General features: G+C 62.0%; 1 protein-coding gene across 1 annotated transcript; it reads left to right on the forward strand.

Annotated features, from left to right (window-relative positions):
- Nucleotides 1-802: 802 nt before the first annotated feature.
- SSC5D (scavenger receptor cysteine rich family member with 5 domains) lies at nucleotides 803-17,501 on the forward strand (the record flags this gene model as incomplete). Its single annotated transcript, XM_081106804.1, has 14 exons — nucleotides 803-827; nucleotides 1,314-1,340; nucleotides 1,664-1,972; nucleotides 2,091-2,210; nucleotides 2,383-2,496; nucleotides 2,949-3,257; nucleotides 4,389-4,706; nucleotides 5,240-5,416; nucleotides 6,286-6,603; nucleotides 7,191-7,724; nucleotides 7,798-8,112; nucleotides 8,195-8,362; nucleotides 11,876-12,040; nucleotides 15,860-17,501. The coding sequence occupies 14 exons, from the start codon at nucleotides 803-805 to the stop codon at nucleotides 17,428-17,430; spliced, it is 4,470 nt and encodes a 1,489-aa protein (XP_080962930.1). The 3' UTR covers nucleotides 17,431-17,501.
- Between the last annotated feature and the right edge of the window lie 1,663 nt (nucleotides 17,502-19,164).

The following is a 19,164-nucleotide window of genomic DNA, read 5'->3' on the forward strand; positions in this document are numbered from 1 at the left end:
AGCGGCCCGCTCCTAGCCAGCCGGCTGACTCACGCTCCCCATTACCCAAGTTTTCCGCCTCCCGCCGCCTGCTGCGGGGCGTGAGTGTGTGTGTGAGTGCGGCCGCCTCCCCGCCCAGGCCTCGACCTTCCTCCGTCTGCCACCCACCACCCTGCTCCCCTGGACGGGGGGAGGGTGGGACATAGAGGCTCCCCCGCTTCCCCCTGCGATGGGGGCTGTGCATCCCGGCGGAGTGGGGAGGGTGTCTCAGGCTCCTCTCCCGGCTCAGGAAGTCCCTCCTGGTGTCTGGCTGGAAGCCCTCTTGCTGCTGAACCGTGACTCCCAAGCCCAGCAAACCCCTGTGAATCCAGCCTCCGGCCCCTCCGCCAGGGTCCCCCCACGCTTCCCTGGCTGGAGAGGAGAGCAGGCAGACGGGTGGGCGCCCTGACCACGCGGCCTCCACGTGCGCCCTGTCTGTCCGTCCATCCCTTCCCTGCAGCCAGCCGGCCCCTGATCATCCCTGCGCCCTCCCGGGAGCTGGCGGCTGTGTGGGTGTTTGCAGCTGGACACCCTCCCTCCCGCCCCGCAACCCCCCTTCTCCCCAGGCCGCGGCCGCGGCCAGCCCCCTCCCCGCCCCCTCCTGTCCCCTGCTGCCTCCTCGGCAGCCTCTCTTGCTCCTGCCAAAGCATCCGGCTCCTGCCTGCTCCTCCCGGGTCCAGGGCGCCTCCGCGGGCGCGTCCCCGTCCCGTCCTCCCGTGGCCGCGGCCCTCCCCTCGCTGCTCCCACCCCCTCGCACCCCATCCCTGCCCCGGACTCTGCAGACATGAGGGTCTTGGCCTGCCTCCTGGGTGAGTGACCCCCTCCTCCTCGGGGACTCAGGGGCCTGGGCCCCGCCCTCTGACCCCTGAGCTCATCACTGGAGAGACTCAGACTTCCGGGGCCCATTCCTGGTGCCTGGGGATGCAGGACACGTGCCTCCCCGCCTGACCTCCAGGGACCCAGCCTTCTGCGCCCCGAGTCCCACCGTCTGAGGAGCCCCAGGGACCTGCTTGCCTCCCATCACGCCCCCAGCAGCCCTGACCCTTGTGGGGGTTTACCCACCATTCGACCTTTAGCCAGGTCTCTGGGGAGCACAGGGCCTGGTCCCCAGCCCTGACCTGTGACGTCTGGGCCCTGCCTTGGCCCAGAGTCCTGTGCGGGAGGGTGTTGGTTCAGAGGTGTGTGTGTGTGTCTGTGTGTGTGTGTGTGTGTGTGTGTGTGTGGCCAGGGCCCTGTGCTGAGAGAGGACCCTGGGCCTGCCCCTCACTGTGTCGCGCCCTCACCCTCCCTTCCAGCGGCTCTGATGGGGATCCAGGCGGTTGGTAAGTAACCCCCCTCCCTCCTGGCCTTGCCCAGCTCCAAGCCCACACCATTCCTGGCCTTGCCCTCCCACGGGATCCTGCCCCCTTCCCCCCCCCCCCCCCCCCCCGCATCTGGCTGTGACCTCAGGCCCTTTCCCCTCAGCACTACCCAGGCACCCGCCACCCGCCATCCACTTGCAACAGGGACCAGGGTCTCACCCTGCTCTCCTGGGCCCCAGGGATGGGGGTCCCCACAGCAGCCAGGCGCCGGCCTGCAGCCCCACCCTGAGCACAGCCCGGCCCCAGAGCCCTCCGGAGATCACAGCCTCTCCTCCGCCCCCCAGAGCGGCTGCGCCTGGCCGACGGCCCCCACGGGTGCGCGGGCCGCCTGGAGGTGTGGCACGGCGGGCGCTGGGGGACCGTGTGCGACGACGGCTGGGACCTGCGGGACGCGGCGGTGGCCTGCCGGGAGCTGGGCTGTGGGGCCGCGCTGGCCGCCCCCCCGGGCGCCTTCTTCGGGGAGGGCGCCGGGCCCGTGTGGCTGAGCGAGCTGGCCTGCCGGGGCGGCGAGGGGCAGCTGGGCCTGTGCCCACACCGGGGCTGGAAGGCCCATGTCTGCTCCCATGAGGAGGATGCGGGGGTCGTCTGCGCAGGTGAGGACCCCAAGTCCTCAGCCCCGTCACTCGAGGGGCCGGGGCTTTCCCTCCAGGATCCAGGGGCCGGCCCGGCCTCTCTGGGGCCAGCCCCCCATAGACCCACGGCTCTCCGCAGGTCAGCGTGTGGCCAACTCCAGGGACACGGATGGCCCCCCTTTGATCCTGGTTGGGAACCCCTGGCCGGGGCTGCCCGGGGAGCTGGGCCCCAGCTCTGAGGAGCCCCCAGTGACACATGGTGAGCCGCCCGCCCGAACCCGCTTCTGCTCAGCCAGGGGAGGGGCCTTCCCGGATGGCCCTGGGGACGGACAGATGCCCGGGCCTCCCCAACCCCGAGGGGCCCTCACAGCCCCCAGGCAGGAGGAGGGGGGAGTGGCTTCTGACCTCCCTCCCTCCTGTCTCCCTCCCAGCCCCCCGCCCAGCTGGGACCCCCCAGAGCAGCTCGCGGAGAAAGAGCCCCCGGCCGCCCAAGCAGGCCAAGTCCACCAGGGCCCCGCTGCTGACGTCCGGAGCCCCCCGCCAGGGTGAGTCCCCACAGACCCAGATGGGGGGCAGGTGTCCTGCTAACCTGCGGCCTCGAGCCCTGGCCGGGCTGACCCAGGGGTGGGCATCATCCCGTGACCCCAGGGGTTGCCAGTTGGATTCCCACACAGGGCACATGACTGGGTTGCGGCTGGATGGTACAGGAGGCAGCCAATCATGTTGCTGTCTCTCTCCCTCTCTCTTCCTCTTTTTCTAAAATTCAATTTAAAAACGACTAAAAGCAAACAATCAAAAAACCTGTGTCCCTCAGGACTCAGTCAGGCCGGCCCCCTACTGACCCGATCAAGGCCCCCAGGTGTCTGCTCCCGGCACCCAGGCCCCCCCATCAGATTCCCACTCTCCCTTGCGGCCTGGCTGTGGGGGGGGGGGTTGGGGGGGGTCTCAGACCAGCACCCTCCCGGCTGCCTCACCCAGGCCCCTGTCTGTCCCCCAGAGCGGCTGCGCCTGGCCTCGGGCCCCCACGGGTGCGCCGGCCGCCTGGAGGTGTGGCACGGGGGGCGCTGGGGGACGGTGTGCGACGACGGCTGGGACCTGCGCGACGCGGCGGTGGCCTGCCGGGAGCTGGGCTGTGGGGGGGCGCTGGCCGCCCCTGGGGGGGCCAGATTCGGCCCCGGCTCAGGGCCCGTGTGGATGGACGACGTGGGCTGCGGAGGGGGAGAGCAAGCCCTGCGGGACTGTCCCCGGAGCCCCTGGGGCCGGAGCAACTGTGACCACAGCGAGGACGCGGGGCTGGTCTGCACAGGTGCGTCCGCGGCTGGGAGCCTGGGTTCTCCCACCCCCACCCCCCAGGTCTCCCCTTGTCTGGTGCATCGTGGATGGCGGGGATGGTGGGGACCAAGGCCAGCCGGACAGGCCTGGACACAGGGTCGGGGGCTGGCGGATGAGAGGTCCCTCCACCTGCCCAGGGTGGGAAACAGGGGGCCCCGGAGAGGGGGAGGGGAGTCGAGGCTTCAGCTATGCTGTCGGGGAGAAGAGAGCTACAGGTGCCTTAACACCTCCAATTCTCAGACGCTGCAAGGAGCGCCTGCCCATAGGAGGGGCGGCAGGCAGGCGTTCTCTGCCCTGGAGCACTGAGTGGGGGTGACGCCCCCCCCCATATTTATATATATATATATATATATATATATATATATATATATATATATATATTTTTGTCTTTACTATCAAAGTTTTTTTTATATATTTTATTGATTTTAGAGAAGAAGGGAGAGGGAGAGGGAGATAGAAACATCAATGATGAGAGAGAATCATTGATTGGCTGTCTCCTGCACACCCCTTACTGGGGATCAAGCCCGCAACCCAGGCATGTGCCCTTGGCCGGAATCGAACCTGGGACCCTTCAGTCTGAAGGCCGATGCTCTATCCATTGAGCAAAACCAGCTAGGCCCCCCCCCCCCATATTGGCAGGTAGGGATGAACTGCGCCCCCCAGTGGCGTGCAGCTCTAACCCCAACATAAATGCTCCCTAGAACCAGAGGTTACTGTCGGGACCAGTGGTTAGTTCTCAGTGAGATGGGGGCGAAGCGGGGCGGGGGAGGGGGGGGGGGTGCGGGACATGATTGCCCCAGGGCCATCAGCCGGGTCTGCAGGCATCTTTGCTTCACAGCTGTGCGTGCCCCGCACCTGGGCGCCGGGCTGCTGGGCAGATGTGCTGGAGGGGGCCCAGGCTGCGCCCTCAGACGGGGATGGCCCCCAGCGGTGGGGGTGGGAGCCGGGCCCGGGAGGAGAATGGTGTGGCCGGGCCAGCCTCCCGCGCCCCCCTGGGCAGGCCGGGGCGGGGGCTGGACGCTCAGCGAGGGACCTCCCGGCTCCGTGGAGCCTTTTCCTCGCGTCCAGCCTCACGCTTCGTCTCTGTTCTCGCTCCCGCGTCCAGGCCCCGCCCCGCGGCTGCGCCTGGCCGACGGCCCCCACGGGTGCGCGGGCCGCCTGGAGGTGTGGCACGGCGGGCTCTGGGGCTCCGTGTGCGACGACGCCTGGGACCTGCGCGACGCGGCGGTGGCCTGCCGCGAGCTGGGCTGCGGGGGGGCGCTGGCCGCCCCCGGGGGCGCCTTCTTCGGGGAGGGCGCCGGGCCCATCCTCCTGGACGATCTGCGGTGCCGGGGGAACGAGACGGCGCTGCGCTTCTGCGCGTCCAGGCCCTGGGGCCAGCACGACTGTCACCACCGGGAGGACGCGGGGGCCGTGTGCGACGGTGAGGGGCTCCCGCGGGTGCAGGGCACCGCGTGGGGGGCTGCGTGTTTCCCTCGGGACCCCCTGCCCCCACTTCCTCGGTTCACACTTCCTACCTGCCCGGTCCCACCGGTGAAACTGCATCACCCTGGGTGGCCTGTGGCGGGGCGGGGCCATGCGGAGGGGCGGGGCCTTCTATGGAGGGCGGGGCCTGTGGCGGGGGCGGGGCCTGTAGCGGGACCGTCGGTGGAGGGCAGGGCGAGGCCTGAGGTGGAGGGCGGGGCCTTGGAAGAGGGGGCGGGGCGGGGCCTGCGGTGGAGGGCGGGGCCCTGTGGCGGAGGGGAAGTGTCCTGTGGCGGAGAAGGGCGGGGTCTGCGGTGGAGGAGGGCGGGGCCTGTGGCGGAGGGGCTGGACCGTAGGTGGGGCCGGGGCCTTGGTGGAGGGGCGTGGCCTGTGGCGGAGAAGGGCGGGGTCTGCGGCGGAGGGGGCGGGGCGCGGGCAGCTGGGGAGGTGGGTGGTGACCCCTCCTCCCCGCCCCGCCCCCGCCCCGCCCAGGTATGCCTCTTGCCTATGTCCCTCCCACCGCCTCCGCTGCGGACAGCAACACCACCAAGTCCAGGGCCGCCTCCTCCAGGCCCCCGCCCCCCACGGCGCGCCCCGCCTCGAGGACCGCAGACATCTCCCCGCCGCTGGCCTCCCCCACGGCCCCTTGGGAGCCTGGGCCGGAAGCTGGTGAGTCGGTTCTGCTCCCCAAAACGGGGTCTTAGCTTCTGTTTGCTCCCCCCCCCCACTCCGCCCCCTGGGACGCAGTGCCTTCCCCTCTGCTCAGAGGCCGTCTCAGGAGGCAGGGAGGAGGGGCAGGTGACAGGCCTGGTGCGCAGAGGCCTCGCCGCGTTACGGCCCTGCGGTCCGGTCTTGAAATGCACGATGCTTTCTGAAGACCGCCTCCTGCTCACAGATCCTGGAAGGACTGGGTCAACCATGGCTGTTTGGAAATCTAGGCATTATTATTATTATTAATTTTATTGATTTTTAGAGAGATAGAAACATCAATGATGAGAGAATCATTGATCGCCTGACTCCTGCACACCCCCTAGTGGGGATCAGCCTGCAACCTGGGCATGTGCCTTTGACCGGAATTGAACCCGGGACCCTTCAGTCCGCAGGCCAATGCTGTATCTGCTGAGCCACACCAGCCAGGGCTCCTTCCTTTTTCATGGCTGCGTAATATTCCATTGCACTGATCGCCAGGTTTTGTGTGTCCATTTACCCGTGGGTGGGATTTTAGGGCTTCCCCAGCCTCTGGCTTTGTGAATAGAGCTGCTGTGGACCTCTGCGTTCCGGGGTCTGTTTGAAAACCACACTCCCCTGTGGGGTGGGTCCCTAGGAGTGGGATGTCTGGCTCCCATGGTGATTCTGTGTTGAGCTCCCCAGGAACCACACACTGCCTGGCCCTTGATCTCTGTGCCAGTGCCAATGGCACAGCACTGGCTCCGGAAATGCTTGCTGCCCAGAGGAAGGATGGAGGGAGGGCAGGGGGAGGAGGGCGCAGAGAGCAGAGGCCTCCTCAACCCTAATTCTCTGGGTCTCTCCTGCCTCAGGCTCCCCGCAGCTGCGGCTGGTGGCCGGGCCCAGCAGGTGCTCAGGCCGGCTGGAGGTGTGGCATGCTGGGCGCTGGGGCACCGTGTGCGACGACAGCTGGGACCCGCGGGACTCCGCTGTGGTCTGCCGGGAGCTGGGCTGCGGCGGGGCTCGGCAGCCGGACCCCTCTGCAGGCCGCTTCGGCTGGGGCTCCGGCCCCATCTGGCTGGACGACGTGGCATGTGTGGGGACCGAGGCATCGCTCCTTGATTGCCCTGCCGCTCCCTGGGGGAAGCACAACTGCGCTCACAATGAGGACGTTGGCGTCATGTGCACTGGTAAGGAGCCCTTGCCAGCCATCGGCTCCCGGAGGGCTTCCTGGAGGAGGGAGCAGGAACTAGCATCCACACTAATGTCCACGGAGCACCTGCCTCCTGTGCCCACGCCCTGGGCTGGGTGTTTTCCCACCCGTGATTGCATTCACACCTCACAGTAAGGCCGGGTTGGAGGGTGCTATGTCTGGTTTACTGATGAAGATTGTGAAGCACAGAGTGGTTGAGTAACTAGCCCAAGGTCACACAGCAACCAAGTGGCAGAGTTGTCCGAGTCAGGGAGGTCTCCCACGCAGAGCGAGCTTCGTCCTCCCCAAGATGAGAGGAAGGGGACGCAGGGGCACGGACACAGGGAGAGAAGCCAGAGGAAGGTCCGAGGCAGGAAACTCTCTCCCTCTCCCTTCCTCTCTGAAATCAATACAAATATATTTTAAAAACTATGAAAAGGAAAATAAGAGAATGAATGGATGAATGAATGAATGGGAGCCTGGTGACTGACTGGGGAGGGGAGAGGAGAGGAAGGGAGGGGCATGGTGGACAACCTTGGCACCTCGAGGTCTGCCACTGCTCCCGTCTTCCCTTCCTCCTTCCAGGGACCCCCGGCCTGGACTCCATCGCAGACCCCTTCAGCTGGAGCTGGCTCCCCGGCCTGGGCAGAGACCCGGACGCCTGGCTCCCGGGGGAGCCGGCCACCAAGCCCCCCGCAGGGCTGAGCCCCAGTGCCCCCGAGAGAACCACCCAGGCCCCCGGGAAGATGCCCAAGAGCACCAAGAAGTGGGTGACCAAGCACCCAAAGAGGCCGGCCACTCCGGCCCCCGGGACGCCGACCACTAAACACTCCAGGAGCCCGGGCACGCGGGGCCCCCCTGAACTGACCTCCCGGACCACCGCAGCCCTGACCTCCGAGGCCCCCGGCAAGCTGACCTCACATACCAGCACAACGCCGCCCCCCCGAACCCCCTGGGAGCGAGCCTCTGAGACTGTGACAATGACGACCGCTCAAGATCCCGGAGAGGTAACCTCTCTGTCCCCGGTGGAGCCATCAGCCAAGACCCCAGCGGAAGGCCCTTCAGAGTCATCCAAAGACCCAGCCCCCTCCCCCACTGGGGGCTCCCCCGGGGGATCAGGTGAGTGGAGGGCACGTGAAGGGGCGAGGCTGACCCCAGGTGACCCCTCCTGACCCGGGGCCTCCCACTGCAGGCCCCTTCCGGGTTCGTCTGGCCGATGGGCCTAACCGGTGTGCCGGCCGGCTGGAGGTGTGGCACGCTGGACTCTGGGGGACAGTGTGCGATGACAAGTGGGACCTGCGGGACAGCACCGTGGCCTGCGGGGAGCTGGGCTGTGGACGCGTCCGGCCCCGCGTGGGCAAAACCCACTACGGTCCCGGGCCCGGGCCCATCTGGCTGGACGACGTGGGCTGCAAAGGGACGGAGGCCTCGCTGAGCGACTGCCCCGCGGGGCCCTGGGGACAGCACAACTGCGACCACCAGGAGGACGTAGTGCTGAGCTGCACTGGTACTGGGGCGGCGGGCGCCCCGGGACGCTGCGGGGGCACCTCCAGGCCGCACCGGGCCACACCTCTCCGATTTCTCCCAAGGCCACGCCGACGAGGAGGACTACCCCGCCTGGACCTGGGACCCCCCCTCCGGAGAGGACCTGGCCCAGGGCACCCCCGCTGCAGGGGCGCCTGGACACACTGCCTCCTGGGGCAGCACCCGGAGCCCTGGGGTCCCCTCCCCAGCGATGAGGCGCCTCCCGGGCCCAGGTGAGGAGCATGGCCAGCGGCGGCGGGGCCTCCATGCACCCCCGGCAGGGGTTCCACAAAGACCCTCCGGCTGAGTTGGCCTGGGCCGCAGGGTTGCAGACATCCCGGGCATGCTTCCTGGGCTCCAGGGACCCTAAAACCCTTCCCCCCCCCGGCTCTCCTCCAGAGCCTGGGAGAGGGGACCCTGTGCCCACGTGATCATCCCAGCCTTGGCTCCCTCAAACCCCTTCGCCAAGTGCATGCTGTGCTCGGGGTGGGGCTGTGGCTCAGAGGCGGGGGGACACCTGCATGGAGGGTGTGTCCCCAGCCTGACCCCTGCCCTGGCCAGCAGGGCCCCCCGTCTCCCCGTCTCTCGCCCTCCATCTCTGCGGCTGCACATCTCTCCGCCTCCCGCTCATTTCGTCCCCGGTCGCCCGCCTCGCACCCTCCCCATGCCTCGCAGGTGGCTTCCTCCCCGGTTCCCGGAGGACCACGCCCCTCGGGCCTTTCCCGCCTTTCCCACCACCCAGCACGCATGCGCACACTGCAGCCCGGCGCCAGAGGGGCGGGGCGGAGGATAGAGGGGTGGGAGGAGCTAGCGTCCATCGGCCTCGCGTCTTCTGACGTCACTGGCGCGCTGCGCCTCTGATTGGCCGGTTGGCCACACCCGCGGCAATAAAAACACGGGGTTAGCGCGTAGCGCGCTGTGGCCCCGCGGCGTGACTGTGGGTGTCGGGGAAAGGGGGAGAGGAGTAGGCCCTGGAGGCTCTGCCATTTGTGCGGGGAGGAGAGCGGGGCAAGTCGTGAGTTAGGGTGTATATTGTCCAGTTTCTGGAGGTGCTGCTGCGCGGTGCAGCGTGGCCTGGATTGCAGGCCCTTTGTTCTCTGCCTCCTTATCCCACGGCGCCCCCTCGTGGCGGAGACGGCCAGGTGCCGGGCGCGTGCGGCTGCGCAGGAGGCCGGTTCGGGCGGGCGGGCGGGAGTCCCTTTCCCTCCTGGAGGGAGAAGGCAGCGCTGAGCGCAGATCCGTGCAGAGCTGCACCCCGCGCAGGGAAACCCCGGACAGTCCCACCTGCGAGCTGAGGAACGGGGAGACTGGTGGGAGGGGCGGGGCGGTGTGGGGTGGCGAGTGGGAGGGACAGCTGACATGAATTCCAGCCTCACGAGGTGATCTTGAAAGGTGACTCCAGCTGAACCCCCATGAGTTGGATTGCAGAGCTCACGTGTGTGTGTGTGTGTGGGGGAGATCTGGGGGGACCCCCAGACCCCTAGCCAGTGAGCAGGGTGACCTTGAAAAATAGGACTCTGCGTCTTTGGGCCTCGGTTTCTGCTTCTGAAAGAAGCAGCTCCGGGGTCCCCGTGGGGAGTCCAGGAGAGCTCGCTGACTCCGGGGCATGCGGGTTCCCGCAACGGGGTGACGTAGCTCCTGTCCTGACGCCCAGGTTTCAGGTGGGGGGACACAGCGAGGCTCAGAGAAGGTAAACTTGAACTCAGGCGCCAAGCTTGGGATCCAGTTTGTTTTTAAAAAATACTAGAGGCCAACCCTAGCCGGTTTGGCTCAGTGGATAGAGCGTTGGCCCGCAGACTGAAGGGTCCCGGGTTCGATTCCAGTCAAGGGCATGTACCTTGGTTGCGGGCACATACCTGGGGTGTGTGTGTGTGTGTGTGCAGAAGGCAGCTGATGGATGTTTCTCTCTCATCGACGTTTCTAACTCTCTACCCTCTCTCTCCCTTCCTCTCTGTAAAAAATCAATAAAATATATTAAAAAAAATATTAGAGGCCTGATGCACGAAATTTGTGCAAGAGTAGGCCTTCCTTCCCCCGGCTGCCGGCACCAGCTTCCCTCACAGCCCCAGCTTTGTCCGGAAGGTTGTCCGGAAGGACGTCCAGTCTAATTAGCATATTATGCTTTTATTATTATAGATTTTTATTGATTGCAGAGAGGAAGGGAGAGGAAGAGAGAGATGGAAACATCAGTGATGAGAGAGAATTATTCATCAGCTGCCTCCTGCACGCCCCACACTGGGGATCAAGCCCGTAACCTGGGCGTGTGCCCTGACCAGGAATCCAACTGTGACCTCCTGGTTCACAGGTCCAGGTGTAACCATTGAGCCACGCTGGCCGGGCTTGAGATTCGTTTAAAACGATTTCACAAGCATTTAGCTCCTTGGACTGGGAAAGATTACCGAATCACTGAAGTAATTACACACGTGAGCTCTGCAGTCCAACTCACGGGGGTTCAGCTGTGGCTCCCCCGGGATTAGAACTTGGGGGGAGGGGGGGCTCCAGGTCCCAAGCCAGTGAGCAAACTGTGTGTGAAATTGTGGAAAGCCGCAAGCCACTGGTTGTTAGTGATTTACCGTAAATGAGCAACAGCTGCGGGTCCGGGGGAGGGTGATGGTTTAGCTGGGCAATCAGGGGAACCTCACGCTGGAGATGTAGGGTTTGCACCGTGGACACCGGCAGGGAGGGCGCTCCCAGGGGAGCAGAGGCGGCAGCTGGACGGCGGCCCTGCCGGCCCAGGACGCTGTCCTCTCCCCCAGACGCAGCTCGGCCTGTGTTTTGCTGGTCGGTGCCTGTGGCTGCGGCACCCCCTGCCCCCCCCCCCCATGCATAGTGGCTGCACACAGCGCCAGCTCATTCTGTGGGTCTGTGGGTCCGAGGCCCTGAGCCTCGCGGGGCTGCATCCCTGCGGGGGCTCCGGGGAGACGGCTCCCTTGCCTCCTCTCTCGTCCGGAAGCCACCGCACGCCTTGGGCCATGGCCCTTCCTCTGTCCGCGACTTGCCTCTCTGTCTTGCCCTCCTTCTGTCTTCACGTCTTCCTCTGTCACTACAGCTGGGGGAGTTCTCCAGGTTTAAGGCTGTGTGTGATTACATGGGGTCCACTTGGTTACTGTTATTATTATTATTTTGGGGGGGGTTAATCCTCACCCGAGGATATTTTCCATTGATCTTTTTTTTAGAGAGAGTGGAAGGGAGGGGGACACCCAGCTCTCCATCCTGGGGGGACCCAGCTCTCCATTCAGGGAGGACACCCAGCTCTCCATCCTGGGGGGGCTCAGCCCTCCATCCAGAGGGGGATCCAGCTCTCCATCCGGGGGGGGGGACTCAGCTCTCCATCCAGGGGGGACCCAGTTCTCCATCCAGGGGGGGACCCAGCTCTCCATCCTGGGGGGACCCAGCTCTCCATCCTGGGGGGGACTCGGCTCTCCATCCAGGGGAGATACCCAGCTCTCCATCCAGGGGGGACCCAGCTCTCCATCCTGGGGGTACTCAGCTCTCCATCCAGGGGAGATACCCAGCTCTCCATCCTGGGGGGACCCAGCTCTCCATCCTGGGGGGACTTAGCTCTCCGTCCTGGGGGGATACCCAGCTCTCCATCCTGGGGGGACTCAGCTCTCCATCCAGGGGGAGACCCAGCTCTCCATCCTGGTGGGACCCAGCTCTCCATCCAGGGGGGACCCAGCTCTCCATCCTGGGGGGGACTCAGCTCTCCATCCAGGGGGGATACCCAGCTCTCCATATCTCCCCAGGCGGAGATGATGGTTCCAAGCCTTCCTGGAAAAGGGGCACGCCTTCAGGAGGGGCCGTGGCCACGGGGACCCCCACCACGGGCGCGCCCGGACCCACTCTTACCACCGGCACCACCAGGAGCCCGGGTGAACCCCCTCCAGCTCCAAGGGTTCGTGGAGACACAGGTGAGGCCTGTGGCTGGGGCGAGGGGACAAGGACGCTTGTGTGGTGGGGTAGGGAGATGGACCCCAAATTCCCCAGTGGAGCCCAACCTTACCCCAGAAAGACCCGGCAGAAATGTATCCCGAAACAAGGGGCTGCTGCCTACACCAGGTCCTCACCTGGCGGCGATGGGCACTCTCGACGATGGTTTGGATTGTCATAACTTGGAGCCTCATTGGGGGGGGGGGGCGGCGCAGGGATGTTGTCACACAACCACAGTCACAGGGCAGCCCCCCACCAAGACTCATCCCATCCCAAATGTCAGTGATCCGAGGTTCAGAGACCCTAACCTATACTGTGCAAGTCACTCGGACAAATCAGTAAGAAAATGGTGGGCTCAGTGGTTGAGGGTCAGCCTATGAACCAGGAGGTCATGGTTCGATTCCCAGTCAAGGGCACATGCCCGGGTTGCAGGCTGGATCCCCAGTAGGGGGCGTGCAGGAGGCAGCCGATCAATGATTCTTATCATTGATGTGTCCGTCTCTCTCTCCCTCTCCCTTCTTCTCTGAAATCAACAAAAAATATATTTGAAAAACACACACACACATATGTTTAAGGACGTATGTTAAGTACATTCGCGGAGGTACCTATGGGAGAAGGTGAGAGGGATGGAGACTGGGGACAAAGAGGAGAAGAATAAAACAAGAAGAGACAGTGTAGCGGCTGTTGGTGACAACATTCAGAGGCGGACCACTTAGCTCTCTGCACCCTGGGTCTGAGAAACGAGACATCAGTAAGACCGCTCTGGCCCTGGCGGTGGCTCAGCTGGTCGGAGCAGCATCCTATGCACCAAAGAGGTTTCAGGTTCGATTCCCGGTCAGGGCACACGCCCAGGTCTCGGGTGCAACCTCTGGTTGGGGCAGGTACCCGAGGCATGGGACTGATGTTTCTCTCACCTGGATGTTTCTCTCCCTCTCCCTCTCCCTAAAATCAATAACAACATGTCCTTGGGTGAGGATTTTTTTTTTTTTAATCAGTATCACTTTAGGCATCTGAGCCCTGACAGTATCTCAGTAAGCTGGGATTCTCGAAGTAATTAAAAACGATGACACCGTACTGAGCGATATGCTGTCTATCAGGCACTATTCTAAGTACGTGGTATGTTCTACCCCTTTAATCCTCGTCACACCCACATGGGCGCTGTGGTGGAGGGGCTGTAATGATGCCCATTGCACAGGTGGGAGAAACTGAGGCACCGACGTCAGGCCTCTGACGGTATTGTTAATCACAAGAGGGCGTATTCCGTGCTAGGCATCGTGCTAAGCGCTCTGTACACACACAGTCTCCCCGAATCCTAATGACAGTTCTACGTGGAAGGTTCGAGGACCATCTATGGTGTCTAGATGGGGAAGAAATGAAGTCAAGGCAGTAAAGTAGCGCGCCCACCGTCACCCAGCAGGGAAGCGAGGAGCTGGGGTTTACACCCAGGCGGCCTGGCTGGAGGCCGAGCCCCCCCCCCCCCTGCCTCCCCTGCTTCTCACCCCTGCAGATGAGGGCAGGGCGCCTGGGATGCCCAGAGCAAGCGTGTCAAACTCACAGGCTCCCTCGGGCCGAATAAACAAGGTATAAGTGGATGTGTCCGCAAAAAAACAAAAGCTTCCATTTTCATAGAAACATAGGTTTATGTCGATAGAGACATGCTGAATGCAAAGGGCTGAAATAAATGAGTCGTCGTTAACATAAAATAATAGAACATTTTAATAAAAATTAATTTTTTTCTTGAACACGAACTTACCAGACACGGAAGAACTGCACAAATTCATAAGCGTCACGCAGAGAAACCTATTTTTCTTGTTCTCCAAAAGCGAAATAGTTCTTGTTGTGCACACCCAACAAGTCAGTCCTAGACTAAGGACGTGGCCATCGGCTGCTAGAATATTCGCTGCTGGTGTTAGTGGAGAGAAATGGTGCCCTGTAAGGCACGTAAGGGAAATGAATGCAACACAATTATAGTCATCAGTCATTAGCGGACGTTGTAGTTTGTTGTTAATAATTATGTATAACAGGATATTGTAAACATTAAGTTACAAAATTTTTATTGAAACGTTTCTGACATACCGTTCTATTGGCCAGGCCGCAAAAATATTCGCTGTGGGCCACGAGTTTGACACGCTTGCTCTAAGCTTCCAGCACAGGAGGTGATTCAAACTTAACTGAATCAAAAGTGTGAAAAAGGAAACTGCATTTCTGAGTGGGATGAGGCGCATGTGAAGGGCTCAGTAACCACACGGGACCACACGGGACCACACGGACCACACGGACCACACGGGACCACAGAGCACCCCCATCACCAGAAAGTGATACTTAATGGCTTTGACTCTGAGTACAAAGGACCTGGGTTCAAATCTTGTCCCTGCAACATGCAAACTGCAAACTGTGTGTGTGTGTGTGTGTGTGTGTGTGTGTGTGTGTGACTTTGGGCAAGTTACTTACCTTCCTGGCCTGACTTCCCTCATCTGGAAAAAAGCGTTAACTTTTTCAAAATAGTTTATTCATGTTTAGAGAGAGAGGAAGGGAGAGGGAGAGAGAGGAAGAGACAAACATCGATGCGAGAGCGAAACCTCCACCAGCTGCCTCCTGCACGCCCCCTAGAGGGGGTCAAGCCTGAAACCCTGGCCTGCGCCCTGGCGGGGAATCGAACCAGCCACCTTTCTGAGCGAGCAGGGCTGACGCCCAACCTGGACCAGGATGAGGCTTCTAATCGGGTCCTACCTTTAGGGGGCGCCCAAACTCTCAGTAATCGGGATCAATAAAATCTTCATACAATAGTTTCAAAAGTCAAAATTAATGGGAAAATAAGCCACAGCGAACGAAATATCAGCATTTTAAATAAAGACAGGATCCCACCGACCTCACCGGGCTCCCCCTAGTCTCGGCTCCGTCAGGTCTTGTCTTGGGTTGAAATGTTGAGGTTTTGTTCATCGTGGATGTTTCCCATTAATTTTTTAAAAATATATGTTATTGAATTTTTACAGAGAGGAAGGGAGAGGGATAGAGAGTTAGAAACATGGATGAGAGAGAAACATGGATCAGCTGCCTCCTGCACATCTCCTACTGGGGATGTGCCTGCAACCAAGGTACATGCCCTTGACCAGAATCCAACCTGGGACCCTTCAGTCCGCAGGCCGACGCTCTATCCACTGAGCCACACCGGTCAGGGCTTTCGCATTAATTTTGATTGTTTTAAATTCGGCACAAACACATGTACCTTGATTACTGAGATGACCCTCTGAACCTCCTGCACCATCCCTCCTGCTTCTGCACCTAAAGGCACCTCTCACACCCTCCCCCTTACCCCCTGCATCCCCCCTGCCCTCCGCCCCCTCCATCCTGCCCACACCCTCCACACCCCCACATTCCCCAACTCTCCCTGATTCCAGATTCCGCTTCTTGCATGCTCCCACACCCCTTTCATCCCCCCACCATCCAGCATCCCCCCACGTTTCTGCCCCCTCCCGCATCCCATCCCCCCACCCCATCCTCCCCACCTCCCATCCCTCCGTTCCCGCACCCCCTCATTCCCCCTTCCACCTCCCATCTCCCCCACTAACCCCACCCCCGCCCCCGCCTCCCACCTTCTCACCCCCCTGCACCCTCCTGCAGTGAAGGCCGCCAGGTGGCGCTTGGCGACAGGGGCGGGGGAAGGGGGAGCAAGAGGGCGGGGTGAATCTGCCGGCGACCGATGACGTCACGAGGCTCTGCGCCTTCCGATTGGCCGTCCGATCCCTGGCCGTGGGGTGGGCGGGGCAGACTGACCTCACTGTCCATCTATCCTCCTGCAGGTCCTGGGAAGAAACCGGGGCCCGAGCGCCGGCTGCGGCCCACGGCGGCCAGGACGGCGCCCCCCGCCCCTTCCCCGGGCCCCCCAGTGACCTCCCAGGCGGCGCCGCAGCTCACCCCCCGCGCAGCGTCACCGTCCACGGAGGCGACCTCGCCCCCCGCGGACACTCGGCCGCCCAGCCCAGACCCCGCCTCCTGGGAGAGCGCTGACCTCACCTCGACCCCCGGCCTGCCTGTGTCCACCCTGGAGGCCACCGTGGGTGCAGCGCTGACCCCTGAGCCTTCTCCCACCCCGCCGCCCACCTCGCCCAAAGAACTGACCTCTGACCCCTCTGCACCAGCTGCTGCGACTGGCCTTTCCCCCACCTCGGAGCTGACCCCCGGACCTGGCACCCCACCAGGCCCGGACACAACTCTGTACCCCGACACAGTCCCAGAACCTTCGGGATCCCCAGGCCACTCCACAAGCCCTCCCCCCACCACCCCTCCCTCCACCACGACCTCTCACCCCCCCATGACCCTTAGCACGACCACTACCCCTCACCTCACCACGACCCCTCACCCCACCACGACCCCTCACCCCATCACGATCCCTCACCCCACCACAACCCCGCAACCAGCCACAGCTGCTCACCCAGCCACAACCCCTTTCCCCACCACGACCCCTCACCTCCCCACGACCTCTCACCCCACCACAACCGCTCAACCCACATCAACCCCTAATCCCATCACAATCCCTTACCCTGTCACTGCCCCTCACCCCACCACGACCCCTCACCCCACCACGACCCCTCACCCTACGACCACTCCTCACCCCGCCTTGGCTCCTGGCCCTACCTCAGCCCCTGTGGTCACCACTAAGTCCCTTCTAACTTCCCTGGAGACAGAACTCCCCTTTCCCACTCCCGCACCGACAGCCAAGCCCAGCCTGCACCCCCAGTGGACCTTCACGGGGGCCCCTCATCCCTCCCCATCCCATGTGTCGAGCCTAGAGCCCTCTCCAGACTCAGAGTCCAGCCCCTCCAGCCCCTCCAGCCCCTCTCCAGCCCCAAGCACGGACGCCCCATGCACGGAGGACTTCAAGCCATCCAGCAGCCAGAGCCACGGACTAACCCCTCCACCTCCTCAGACCCCGCACGCAGCCCCTGACCCCACTGTGAGGCCGGACCTCCGCCTGCCCCCCATGGCCCACCCCGTAGAGCAACCTCCTCCTGACAATCTCACCCCGGGGCCAGTCCCCGGCCAGAGCCCAGGCCCCCTTGGCCCCTGCGCGACCCCGGTGCCACCTGTCAGGGTCATGGCTTGCGAGCCGCCTGCCCTGCTGGAGCTGGTGGCTGCCGTGAGGAACGTGGGCAGCCAGCTGCAGGGGCTGACCCAGGCCCTGGAGCGGGACCAGCGGGAGCGCCAAGCCCTGGGACTGGGGCTGACCCAGCTGGTGGAGGCTGCCCAGGGCCTGGGGCAGCTGAGCGAGGTTGTGAAGAGACTGTCAGAGGCCGCCTGGCCCCCCAGCACACCTGCCCCAACCACCACCACCCCAGAGGAGGAAGAGAGGCCTCTCCGGGGAGACGTGTGACCCTCTCTGGGACCTGAGGGGCGTGAGACATTCCCAACCAAAAAAGGAAAACCAAAGTGTCAAATTAAAAACCAGATGTGGGTGACGTTTCTGGGGGACTAGAGGAGCCCCGGAGAGATGGAATCACAAGGCTGATCAGTTTGTGAATAGCACAGGTACCGTGCAAGGCGGTGAGGGGGATGGCGATCATGGTGATGGGCGTGATGATGGTGATTCTGATGGTGAAGACGATGCTCGTGAGACTGATGGTGATGATGATGGAGATGATGATGGTGATGAAGATGGTTATCATGGTGATGATGGTGGAGATGATGACAATGATGATCATGGTGATGGTGGTGGAGATAATGATGGTGGTGATGGTGATGAAGATGATCATGGTGATGGTGGTGGTGATGGTGATGTAGATAATGATGGTGGGGATGGTGATGAAGATGATTATCATAGTGATGATGGAGATGATCATGGTGGTGGAGGTGATGCTGGAGATGAAGATGATGGTGGTGATGATGGTGATGATGGTGATGGAGATGATCATAGTGGTGATGGTGATGAAGATGATTATCATGGAGATGATGATAACAATGATGACCATGGTGATGGTGTTGATGATGATGGAGAGATGGTGATGATGATGATGGTGGTGATGGTGTTGATGGTGGTGGATGATTGCAGTGGTGATGATGGTGGTGATGGCGACGATGATGATCATGGGGATGGTGGTGATGATGGTGTGGAGATGATGATGGTGGGGATGGAGATGAAGATGATTATCATAGTGATGATGGAGATGATGATCATGGTGGTGGAGGTGATGATGGAGATGAAGATGATGATGGTGTGATGGTGGTGAAGATGATCATAGTGGTGATGGTGATGAAGATGATTATCATGGTGATGATGGTGGCGATGATGGAGATGATGACAATGATGACCATGGTGATGGTGATGATGATGGTGATGGTGTTGATGGTGGTGGAGATGATTGCAGTGGTGATGATGGTGGTGATGGCGACGATGATGATTATGGGGATGGTGATGATTGTGTGGAGGTGATTGTAGTGGTGATGATGGTGGTGATGGTGATGATGATGTTGATGGTGATGGTGTTGACGGTGGTGGAGATGATTGCAGTGGTGATGATGGTGGCGATGATGGAGATGATGATGATAATGATGACCATGGTGATGGTGTTGATGATGATGGAGAGATGGTGATGATGATGGTGATGGTGTTGATGGTGGTGGAGATGATTGCAGTGGTGATGATGGTGGAGATGATGGTCTTGAAGATGATCATGATGGTGATGGCCATGATGATAACAGTGATGTTGATGGAGACGGTCATGACGTGATAACAGTGCTGACGAAGCCCCCCGAGGGCAGACATCCTCTCTTATTTACGGATGTAAACAAGGGAGCCGGCCACAGACTGCACACCCAGTGAGGGTCTGTTGAATGCATGAGTGCCTCAGTTACAACAATGACTGATGCCCGTCGGACACCTCCCATGGCTCTGTGTTCAGGACTTTGCTTGTGTGATGTCTTTCTTTTTACAGAGGGAGGAAGAGAGAGAGAGAAACGTCCATGTGAGATACATCATTGGTTGCCTCACGTACACACCCTGACAGGGGATTGAACCTGCAACCTAGGCACATGCCCTGACCGGGAATCGCACCCGCGCCTTCTGGCGCACGGGACACTGCTCCAACCACCTGCTCCAAGCACCTGAGCC

This window comes from Myotis nattereri (genome assembly GCF_964212035.1).
Source record: "Myotis nattereri genome assembly, chromosome: 15".
NCBI lineage: Eukaryota > Metazoa > Chordata > Mammalia > Chiroptera > Vespertilionidae > Myotis > Myotis nattereri.